This window comes from Callithrix jacchus, chromosome 3 (assembly GCF_049354715.1).
Source record: "Callithrix jacchus isolate 240 chromosome 3, calJac240_pri, whole genome shotgun sequence".
Taxonomy (NCBI): Eukaryota; Metazoa; Chordata; class Mammalia; order Primates; family Cebidae; genus Callithrix; species Callithrix jacchus.
Genome location: NC_133504.1, coordinates 69,135,282 through 69,147,419, shown reverse-complemented (window position 1 = coordinate 69,147,419; position 12,138 = coordinate 69,135,282). Strand labels below are relative to the sequence as shown.

The following is a 12,138-nucleotide window of genomic DNA, read 5'->3' as shown; positions in this document are numbered from 1 at the left end:
GATTAATATGGTTGAACTTTCTTCATTTTATGTATAACATCTGCTATCTTGATTTAGAAACTATGTTTAATAAAATAATATTTTATTTAACTTTTTCAGAGAGAAAACGCTTGGGAATTGGTCAGTCCCAAGAAATGAATACCCTCTTTCGTTTCTGGTCCTTTTTCCTCAGAGATCACTTCAATAAAAAAATGTATGAGGAATTTAGACAACTTGCTTGGGAAGATGCAAAAGAAAATTACAGGTCAGATATTTTCTAATATTTTTACACTTCGAGGGAGTTTTTTGTTTGTTTTTCTTTACCCAGGTAGATCCAATAGAGGGAGACTTTAGAAAATTCTACTCGTGAACCCAACAATAAAAAATAAAAAATAGGCCAGGTGCGGTGGCTCACGCCTATAATACCAGCACTTTGGGAGGCCGAGGCGGGTGGATCATGAGGTCAAAAGATTGAGACCATCCTGGTCAACAAGGTGAAACCCTGTCTCTACTAAAAATACAAAAATTAGCTGGGCATGGTGGCGCGTGCCTGTAGTCCCAGCTACTTGGGAGGTTGAGGCAGGAGAATTGCTTGAACCCAGGAGGCGGAGGTTGCGGTGAGCCGAGATCGCGCCATTGCACTCCAGCCTGGGTAACAAGAGCGAAACTCCATCTCAAAAAAAATAAAAAATAAAAAGTAAAAATTTTTTAAATGAGTACTGAAGTAGCCTGATTTTGAACTGTGAAAGCAGTATACAGCGTAGATGGAGGGAGGGCTGTATTAGCTTTCTATTTCTGCATTGCAAATTACCCCAAAACCCTGTAGGTTAAAACAGTGAATATTTGTTAGTTCAGTTATTAGCTGGGTGATTCTGGCTGATGCTTTCTCATGAGCTTGCAGCCAAGGTGTTGAAGGGGGCTACAGTCTCTGAAGACGTGGCCTGGGCTGGAGGATCTTCTTCAAGCTCATTCACATGGCTCTTGGCAGGAGGCTTCAGTACCTTGCCACGTTGACCTTCCCTAGGAAGGTCACCCTGAGTGAGTAGAGCTTCCAGAATGGAAGCCTCAGTGTTTTATACAACCTGCATTTGGAAGTGGCATACCATTATTTCTGCTATATTGTATTGTTGATGCAGACCAGTCCTGGAACAGTATTGGAAGATACTACACAAGGTTGTTAATACCAAGAGATGGGATCATTAGGAACCATCTTAGAGGCTGGCACAAGGGCTGAGGGAAATTACAAGACTTTTCTCTCCCATGTTCTCACCATTACAGACTTCCCTTGGATGGATATATACATACCCCAATTGCTCAATTGACATATTCTTAGCGCTAACCCAGTTCTTAAGATTTTAAGAAAAGAAAAAGCAAGGCCTCTTACAATATGTCCCTTGACTCACCTTGTCTAATTTTTTCCCCACTTCTCCTCTAGCACTCTGGGCAACAGTGGTACTGAACTACATGTTCTTTGAGTGAACCAAGCTCTCTAGCCTCTGGACATCTGTGCATGTTCTTACCTTTGCTTCTACTTCTCTTATTCCTCCCTGTGCTTTTCTAAATCCTGTTCTTTATGTTCCAGCTTAGACCTTGCTTTCTTCAGAAATGTTCAGGGCAAGTCTTGAGAGTTAGCGTAGGGCTGAGTGAGGGCAGGCCAAGAGGGTGAAAAGGAACATGGCATGGACTCATAAAGGCTATTTGTTCATGGCGAAAAGGAGAAAGGAACAAGAGATGGAGAGAAGGGAAAACGATGATTTTTCATCCAATCATATTTACCTAAATTTACCCTTCTTTAAGTTCTGAAAATAGATTCCTCTTGTAAATCTCAAATATATATTATCAGATATGATCTTTGAAAAGAATACAAGGTAGTACAAATAAATTTTTCTAATTAAAAACAAAATTTTGTGTTGACTTATCTAAAAACAAAGCATGTTTAATTTTTATCTGTTATTTAGATCAGGAACAGCAGATACATGGTATATATACCTCTATTTCTTTCTCCTCTGTCCATTACTGACATTTCTGATCAATCCCAGTTATATTTTATGTTTTCTTACCTCACTTTTCAGATTTATACTCTTTCTTATGACTTTCATAGCTACTGCCACTTTACCAGAGTTGGCATAAAAGGCAAAATTTGCCATTCCTAATCTCACTGTTCCTATTCAAACTGTGGTTTGCCACCTCTTCGTTGATCATAAAATCAATTTAGTGGTTCTAATGTGCTTTAGAAAATAGAGTAGAAAATACCAGACTGTACTGAGCATAGTAATTCATACATACAAATTTAATTCATACTCACATACACATGAATTTAATAATTGTTTTGTAAAACATGTTTTTATAAACATATATTTTTGTATAGAGAGATGTGCATATTGATTTAGTTATAAGGTAAAATATTTTTCATAGTATTGGACCTAGTCAGAAAAGTTTGAAAGCCATTGTTCTAATTGATCTCAGCATATTTTGCTATTTGTATAATTTCTGTCTGTTCCTTAAAACTTTCTAATAACTTCTCTGATCCCATTCCCACCCAAATCTAGGTTGGGAGTTTCTGTGCTGTGTTCCTATATACAGAACTCTGTGTATGTTTCTAATACTTTTGTAACAGTTTCCTGATTTTGATTGTTTCTGCAGTATTTACCACTAGACTGTATTAGCTACTTCTTAGGAAGAAGTGGTTAAGCACCTGAAGTCTTTGAAATCAGACCTATGTTTGAGTCTCAGCTATTAATTTACTGTGACCATGGCAAATTATAATCCCAACAGGCTCATGGTAGTTCACACCTGTAATCCCTGCACTTTGGGAGGCTGAGGCAGGCAGATCACTTGAGGCTGAAAGTTTGAGACCAGCCTGGCCAACCTGGCAAAACCCCATCTCTTCTAAAAATACAAAAATTAGCTGGGTGTGGTGGCCTGCACTTATAGCTGCTTGGGCGGCTGAAACATGAGAATTGCTTGAGCCTGGGAAGAAGAGGTTACGGTGAGTCAAGATTGTGCCACTGGGCGCCAAAGCAAGACTTTGTCTCAAATAAAAAGGTTAAATTAGGATAGATACTCTTTCATGGGGTTATTGTGAAGATTACACAAAGCTTAACACATTATGTGTAGTAAGTGCTTGAGAGATGATTCTTTCTTTTTTTTGAGACAGAGTCTCGCTCTTTCGCATAGGCTGGAGTGCACCCATCCACCACCATGCCCGGCTAATTTCTGTTTTGTTTTTTTTTGAGATGGAGTTTCACTCTTGTTACCCAGGCTGGAGTGCAATGGTGCAATCTCAGCTCACCACAACTTCTGCCTCCTGGGTTCAGGCAATTCTCCGGCCTCAGCCTCCTGAGTAGCTGGGATTACAGGCACATGCCACCATGCCCAGCTAATTTTTTGTATTTTAGTAGAGATGGGGTTTCATGATATTGGCCACGCTGGTCTTGAACTCCTGACTTCAAGTGATCAACCCACCTTGGCCTCCCAAAGTGCCAGGATTATAGGCGTGAGCCACTTTGGCCAACCAGATGATTATTGTTATTAGGAAGATAGTTGCTAATTATATCCATTGGTTGAAGGTAGTAATAATGTGATTTCAGGAAGGAGGGAGAGAGCTAACATGTCTTACATCTTTTCAATGTGCTAGCCCTGGTCTAGAAGCTTTACAAATTATCTATTTTTGAAAACTAGGATCCAATTGACTCCAGTTTCAGTGATATAATTACAAGCCTAAGATTCAAATATAGTTCTTTCTAGTTCTAAGCCTAAGCCTCTCCTCCTCTGAGCTGTCTTGCAGTGAGTAGTAAATGACAACTGAGAGGGCTGGTCATTTGCCTTGGTCCTTCACTCCAGCAGTTATGCTGCATATTTGGGTTATGTTATTAAGGTCATACTTTTGGTCTTTGGAATAGTTTGCTAAGAAATAATAGTTAAAAAATCCAAGTATTGCCTATTCAATATAAATGTTGTATTATTATCCTTTATAAATAATCTAAGAATTTCTGTATTCCTCTAAAATACCATTTACTTGATAAAAACCAAAAACGTCTTTCTCCAGAAATAAAGAAAGCTACCTAGGCTTCACCTCAAAGTTTCTGATTTTGTGTCCAAAAAAAAATAGTTGGGGCCAGGCACAATGGCTCAAGCCTGTAATCACAGCAGGAGATCGAGACAATCCTGCCAACATGGTGAAACCCTGTCTCTACTAAAAAATACAGAAATTAGCTGAGCATGGTGGTACGCGCCTGTAGTCCCACCTACTCAGGAGGCTGAGGCAGGAGAATTGCTTCAACCTGGGAGGCAGAGTTTGCAATGAAACGAGATCGCACCACTGTACTCCATCCTGGCGACAGAGCGTGACTCTGCCTCAAAAAATAAAAAAAGAATTGTTGGAAAGAATAAATAAGACATATTATTTGATAGCACAGTAGGGTGACTATAGACAATAGTGGCTTAATTGTACATTTAAAAATGGCTTAAAGAGGCTGGGCATGGTGGCTCATGCCTGTAATCCCAGTACTTTGGGAGGCTGAGGTGGGTGGATCACCTGACATCAGGAGTTCAAGATCAGCCAGGCCAATATGGTAAAAACCCTGTCTCTACCAAATATACAAAAATTAGCCAGGCATGGTGGAGGGCACCTATAATCCTAGCTACTTAGGAGGCTGAGGTAGGAGAATTGCTTGAACCTGGGAGGCAGAGGTTGCAGTGAGCCAAGATTGTGCCACTGCACTCCATCCTGGGCAACAGTAGCAAAACTCTGTCTCCAAAAAAAAAAAAAAAATTAAAATTAAAAATAAATAAAATGGCTTAAATAGTGTAATTGGAGGCTGTGCGCTGTGCTTACGACTGTGATCCCAGCACTTTGGGAGGCTGAGGTCAAGAGTTCAAGACCAGCCTGACCAACAAGAAGAAACCCCGTCTGTATTAAAAATTCAAAATTGGCTGGGCATGGTGTATGCCTGTGGTCCCAGCTGCTCGGGAGGCTGAGGCAGAAGAATTGCTTGAACCCAGGAGGTTGCGGTTGCGGTGAGCCAAGATCACACCATTGCACTCTAGCCTGGGCAACAGGAGCGAAACTCTATCTCCAAAAAAAAAAAAAAAAAACGCACAAAAGAGTAATTGGATTGTTTGTAACTCAAAGGATAAATGCTTGAGGGGATAGATGCTCCATTCCCCAGGATGTGTTTATCTTACCTTTCATGCCTGTATCAAAACATGTCATGTGCCCCATAAGAATATGTGTCTACTGTATACCCACAAAAAATTTTAAAATTAAAAAAAACAAAAAAGATCCTGATGCCATTGCTTTGGAACAGAGCTCAGGCATCAGTATTTTTTTTTTTTTAATTGCATTTTAGGTTTTGGGGTACATGTGCAGATCATGCAAGATAGTTGCATAGGTAAACACATGGCAGTGTGTTTTGCTGCCGTCTTCCCCTTCACCCACATTTGGCATTTCTCCCCAGGCTATCCCTCCCCCTCTCCCCGCCTCCCGCTGTCCCTCCCCTCTTCCCCGCAGCAGACCCCAGTGTGTAGTACTCCCTTCCCTGTGTCCATGTGTTCTCATTTTTCATCACCCACCTATGAGCGAGAATATGCGGTATTTCATTTTCTGTTCTTGTGTCAGTTTGCTGAGAATGATGTTCTCCAGATTCATCCATGTCCCTACAAAGGACACAAACTCATCCTTTTCGATTGCTGCATAATATTCCAGGGTGTATATGTGCCACATTTTCCATATCCAGTCTATCGTGGATGGGCATTTGGGTTGGTTCCAGGTCTTTGCTATTGTAAACAGTGCTGCAATGAACATTCGTGTGCATGTGTCCTTATAGTAGGACGATTTATAGTTTTTTGGATATATACCCAGTAATGGGATTGCTGGGTCAAATGGAATTTCTATTTCTAAGGCCTTGAGGAATCGCCACACCGTCTTCCACAATGGTTGAACTAATTTACACTCCCACCAACAGTGTAAAAGTGTTCCTATTCCTCCACATCCTCTCCAGCATCTGTCGTCTCCAGATTTTTTAATGATCACCATTCTAACTGGCGGGAGATGGTATCTCAATGTGGTTTTGATTTGCATCTCTCTAATGACCAGTGACGATGAGCATTTTTTCATATGTTTGTTGGCCTCATGTATGTCTTCTTTTGTAACGTGTCTGTTCATATCCTTTGCCTATTTTTGAATGGGCTTGTTTGTTTTTTTCCTGTAAATCTGTTTGAGTTCTTTGTAAATTCTGGCTATCAGCCCTTTGTCAGATGGGTAAACTGCAAAAATGTTTTCCCATTCTGTTGGTTGCTGATTCACTCTAGTGACTGTTTCTTGTGCCGTGCAGAAGCTGTGGAGTTTGATTAGGTCCCATTTGTCTATTTTGGCTTTTGTTGCCAATGCTTTTGTTTTGGTCATGAAGTCCTTGCCTACTCCTATGTCCTGAATGGTTTTGCCTAGATTTTCCTGTAGGGTTTTTATGGTGCCAGGTCTTCTGTGTAAGTCTTTAATCCATCTGGAGTTAATTTTAGTGTAAGTTGTGAGGAAGGGGTCCAGTTTCTGCTTTCTGATATGGTTAGCCAGTTATCCCAACACCATTTATTAAACAGGGAGTCCTTTCCCCATTGCTTGTTTTTGTCAGGTTTATCAAAGATTGTATGGTTGTAGATATGCTGTGTTGCCTCCGATGCCTCTGTCATCATGGATATTGGCCTGAAGTTTTCTTTTCTTGTTGAGTCTCTGCCAGGTTTTGGTATCAGGATGATGTTGGTCTCATAAAATAATTTTGGAAGGATTCCCTCTTTTTGGATTATTTGGAATAGTTTCAGAAGGAATGGTATCAGCTCCTCTTTGTGTGTCTGGTAGAATTCGGCTGTGAACCCATCTGGACCTGGGCTTTTTTTGTGTGGTAGGCTCTTAATTGCTGCCTCGACTTCAGACCTTGTTATTGGTCTATTCATAGTTTCAGCTTCCTCCTGGTTTAGGCTTGGGAGGACGCAGGTGTCCAGGAATTTATCCATTTCTTCCAGGTTTACTAGTTTATGTGCATAGAGTTGTTTGTAATATTCTCTGATGATGTTTTGAATTTCTGTGGAATCTGTGGTGATTTCCCCTTAATCATTTTTTATTGCATCTATTTGGTTGTTCTCACTTTTCTTTTTTATCAGTCTGGCTAGTGGTCTGTCTATTTTGTTGATCTTTCCAAAAAACCAGCTCTTGGATTTATTGATTTTTTGAAGGGTTTTTTGTGTCTCTATTTCCTTCAGTTCTGCTCTGATCTTAGTTATTTCTTGCCTTCTGCTAGGTTTTGAGTTTTTTTGATCTTGCACCTCTAGCTCTTTTAATTTTGACGATAGGGTGTCAATTTTGGATCTCTCCACTCTTCTCATATGGGCACTTATTGCTATATATTTTTGTCTGGAGACTGCTTTAAATGAGTCCCAGAGATTCTGGTATGTTGTGTCTTTGTTCTCATTGGTTTCGAAGAACTTCTTTATTTCTGCCTTCATTTCATTCTTTATCCATTCAACATTCAAGAGCCAGTTGTTCATTTTCCATGAAGCTGTGCAGTTCTCAGTTAGTTTCTGAATTCTGAGTTCTAATTTGATTGCAGTATGGTCTGAGAGACTGTTTGTTATTATGTCAGTTGCTTTGCATTTGCTGAGGAGTGCTTTACTTCCAATTATGTGGTCAATTTTAGAGTAGGTGTGATGTGGTGCTGAGAAGAATGTATATTCTGTGGATTTGGGGTGGAGAGTTCTATAAATGTCTATCAGGTTTGCTTGTTCCAGGTCTGAGTTCAAGTCCTGGATTTCCTTGTTAATGTTCTGTCTGGTTGATCTGTCTAATATGGACAGTGGAGTGTTAAAGTCTCCCATTATTATTGTGTGGGAGTCTAAGTCTCTTTGTAGGTCGTTAAAAACTTGCCTTGAGGACTCAAGATGGTGCTGTGAGAACAACCCAGGATTGGAGTTCTCGTTGTGTCTGCGGAGAGGTGAGTCTGAGCTGCATTTCCAGACTGATCTTTGTTGCCCACGGAACGGGGAAATTCCCAAGTGAAGAGGAGACGTGGGACGCCAGGCAGATATTCCGCCTGGCGAAGCCGGCTGCCGGGGTGGCGGCGGCCGGCCCTACCCAGCGCTCCCCACAGGGCACACTTGTCCGGGTGCCCCGTTGAACCGGCAACCGGAGACGTGAGAGGGCTGGACTTGAGACTGAGCTAGACTTGCACAGTGGGCCAGCCCAGGGGATTGCAGGAACAGAGCGTTAGGATTGGCCCAGTGGGACGAACAAAACCGCGATTTCAAACAAGTCCCGTGTAGACGGCCGGAGACGCTCTGAGGGGGAGGGGCAGCCACCATTACCGAGGCAACCTGCCCCAACGGAGATACACGCCCATTGCTGACGCAGCCAGCCATTGCCGAGGCAACCCCTCCCTACTGAGATACACGCCCACTGCTGACGCAGCCAGCCGTTGCCGAGGCAACACGCTACAACAGAGAGACTCCGCCGCAGGGCGTGGCGGAAAACAGCAGAACAGAGGAGCCAGGGCGAGCCTCACAACAGCAGGGCGAAGCCTCGGCAGGCAAACAGTGGCTAGTGTGCATCCTAGCTGGGCAGGACCTCAATGGACATCCAAAAATAAAGCCCAAACCCCTCAACACAGAGCATTTGAGAAAAAAAAGAGTTTTTTTAATGAGCTCTGTTGCAGCAGAATCAAACATAGCAGCCTAACAGCCCTGAATGAACAACACAGCTCACAGCTCAGCAGTTAAACCCCTATAAAGTACAAACTGTCTCCTCAAGCAGCTCCCTGACCCCTCTATATCCAAAAGACTGTCATTAGGCAGGCACCATCCTGGGACAAAGATAGCAGAAAAAGAAACTGGTAGCATCCCTCGCTGTGCCACAGCTGCTAGAGGTGCACCCCAGACAAGCAGGGTCTGGAGCGGACCTCAGCAGTCATACAGCGAAGGGGCTAGACTGGTAGAAGGAAAACCAAGCAACAGAAATACTTCATCATCAATATTCAGGGTGTCCACTCAGAGACCCAATCGAAAAGTCAGCAACTACGCAGACGACCAGCGGACAAATCCACAAAGATGGGAGGAAACCAGCGCAAAAAGGAGGAAAACACCCGAAACCAGAACACCTCGCCTCCTACAAAGGACCAAACCTCCTCACCAGCAAGGGAACAAAGCTGGACGGAGAATGACTGCGACGAAATGACGGAATTAGACTTCAGAAGATGGATAATGAGAAACTTTTGTGAGCTAAAAGATCATGTATTAAATCAATGCAAAGAAACTAAGAACCTTGAGAAAAGATTTGAAAAAAGATTCGAGGAAATGATAACAAGAATGGATAACTTAGAGAGGAATATGAATGAATTAAAGGAGCTGAGAAACACAATACGAGAACTTCGCGAAGCATGCACAAGTTTCAATAGCCGAATTGACCAAGCAGAAGAAAGAATATATGAAGTCGAAGACCAACTCAATGAAATAAAACGAGAAACCAAGATTAGAGAAAAAAACACAAAAAGGAATGAACAAAGTCTCCAAGAAATGTGGGACTATGTGAAAAGACCTAACCTACGTTTGATAGGTGTACCAGAAGGGGACGAAGAGAATGAATCCAAGCTGGAAAATACTCTTCAGGATATCATCCAGGAAAATTTCCCCCACCTAGCAAGACAGGCCAACACTCAATTGCAGGAAATTCAGAGAACACCACAAAGATATTTTGCAAGAAGAGCAACCCCAAGGCACATAATCGTCAGATTCAATAGGGTTGAAATAAAGGAGAGAATACTAAGGGCAGCCAGAGAGAAAGGTCGGGTCACCCACAAAGGGAAGCCCATCAGACTCACAGCAGATCTCTCGGCAGAAACACTACAAGCCAGAAGAGAGTGGGGACCAATATTCAACATTCTTAAAGAAAAGAACTTTCAACCCAGAATTTCATATCCAGCCAAACTGAGCTTCAGAAGTGAAGGAAAAATAAAATCCTTTGCGAACAAGTAAGTACTCAGAGATTTTGTCACCACCAGGCCTGCTTTACAAGAGCTCCTAAAAGAGGCACTACACATAGAAAGGATCAACCAGTACCAGCCATTCCAAAATCACACTGAATGCTGAAGAGCATCAACATAATGAAGAATCTACAACAACTAACAGGCAAAACAGCCACTTAGCATCAAAATGGCAGTATCAAATTCACACATAACAATATTAACCATAAATGTAAACGGACTAAATGCACCAATCAAAAGACACAGACTGGCAAATTGGATAAAAATCCAAAACCCATCAGTGTGCTGTATCCAGGAAACCTATCTCACCTGCAAGGATACACAAAGGCTCAAAACAAAGGGATGGAGGAAGATTTACCAAGCAAATGGAAAGCAAAAAAAAGCAGGAGTTGCAATTCTCATCTCCGATAAAATAGACTTTAAAGCAACAAAGATCAAAAGAGACAAAGAAGGCCATTACATAATGGTAAAAGGATCAATACAACAAGAAGAGCTAACGATCCTAAACATATATGGACCCAATGCAGGAGCACCCAGATACATAAGGCAAGTTCTTAAGGACTTACAAAAGGACTTAGACTCCCACACAATAATAGTGGGAGACTTTAACACTCCACTGTCAATACTAGACAGATCTACCAGACAGAAAATCAACAAGGATATCCAGGGCTTGAACTCAGACCTGGAGCAAGCAAACCTGATAGACATTTACAGAACTCTCCACCCCAAATCCACAGAATACACATTCTTCTCAGCACCACATCACACCTACTCGAAAATTGACCACATAATTGGAAGTAAAGCACTGCTCAACAAATGCAAAACAACTGAAATCATAACAAACAGCCTCTCAGACCATAGTGCAATCAAGTTAGAACTCAGAATTCAGAAACAGACCCAGAACCGCACAGCTTCATGGAAACTGAACAACTGGCTCTTGAATGTTGACTGGGTAAACAACGAAATGAAGGCAGAAATAAAGAAGTTCTTCGAAACCAATGAGAACGAAGACACAACGTGCCAGAACCTCTGGGACACATGTAAAGCAGTCTCTAGAGGAAAGTATATAGCAATAAGTGCCCATATGAGGAGAATGGAGAGATCCAAAATTGACACCCTATCGTCAAAATTGAAAGAGCTAGAGGACCAAGATCAAAAAAACTCAAAACCCAGCAGAAGACAAGAAATAACTAAGATCAGAGCTGAGCTGAAGGAGATTGAGACACGAAAAACCCTTCAAAAAATCAATAAATCCAAGAGCTGGTTTTTTGAAAAGATCAACAAAATAGACAGACCACTAGCCAGATTGATTAAAAAGAAAAGAGAGAACAACCAAATAGATGCAATAAAAAATGATAAAGGGGAAATCACCACAGATTCCACAGAAATTCAGACCATCATCAGAGAATATTACAAACAACTCTATGCGCATAAACTAGTAAACCTGGAAGAAATGGATAAATTCCTGGACACCTGCGTCCTCCCAAGCCTAAACCAGGAGGAAGCTGAAACTATGAATAGACCAATAACAAGGTCTGAAGTTGAGGCAGCAATTAAGAGCCTACCACACAAAAAAAGCCCAGGTCCAGACGGGTTCACAGCCGAATTCTACCAGACACACAAGGAAGAGCTGGCACCATTTCTTCTAAAACTATTTCAAACAATCCAAAAAGAGGGAATACTTCCCAAATCATTTTATGAGACCAACATCATTCTGATACCAAAACCCGGCAGAGGCCCAACTAGAAAAGAAAACTTCAGGCCAATATCCATGATGAACATAGATGCAAAAATCTTCAATAAAATATTGGCAAGCCGATTGCAACAGCAAATCAAAAAACTTATTCATCATGATCAAGTAGGATTCATCCCGGGGATGCAAGGCTGGTTCAACATACGCAAGTCTATAAATGTAATTCACCACATAAACAGAACCAAAAACAAAAACCACATGATTATCTCAATTGACGCAGAGAAGGCATTTGACAAAATTCAACAGCCCTTTATGCTAAAAACCCTCAATAAACTCGGTATCGATGGAACGTATCTCAAAGTAATAAAAGCTATTTATGACAAACCAACAGCCAATATCATACTGAATGGGCAAAAACTGGAAGCATTCCCTTTGAAATCTGGC

At 41.5% G+C, this 12,138-nt stretch overlaps 1 protein-coding gene across 10 annotated transcripts in view; it reads left to right on the top strand.

Annotated features, from left to right (window-relative positions):
- LARP1B (La ribonucleoprotein 1B) overlaps positions 1–12,138 on the top strand; it is a 197,198-nt gene that overhangs the window by 158,600 nt on the left and 26,460 nt on the right. For all 10 annotated transcript variants that reach the window (XM_035292958.3, XM_035292959.3, XM_035292963.3 and 7 more), the window contains one exon: positions 100–244. In XM_035292958.3, coding sequence (XP_035148849.2) covers positions 100–244 — 145 coding nt within the window. The remainder of the gene's footprint in view (positions 1–99; positions 245–12,138) is intronic.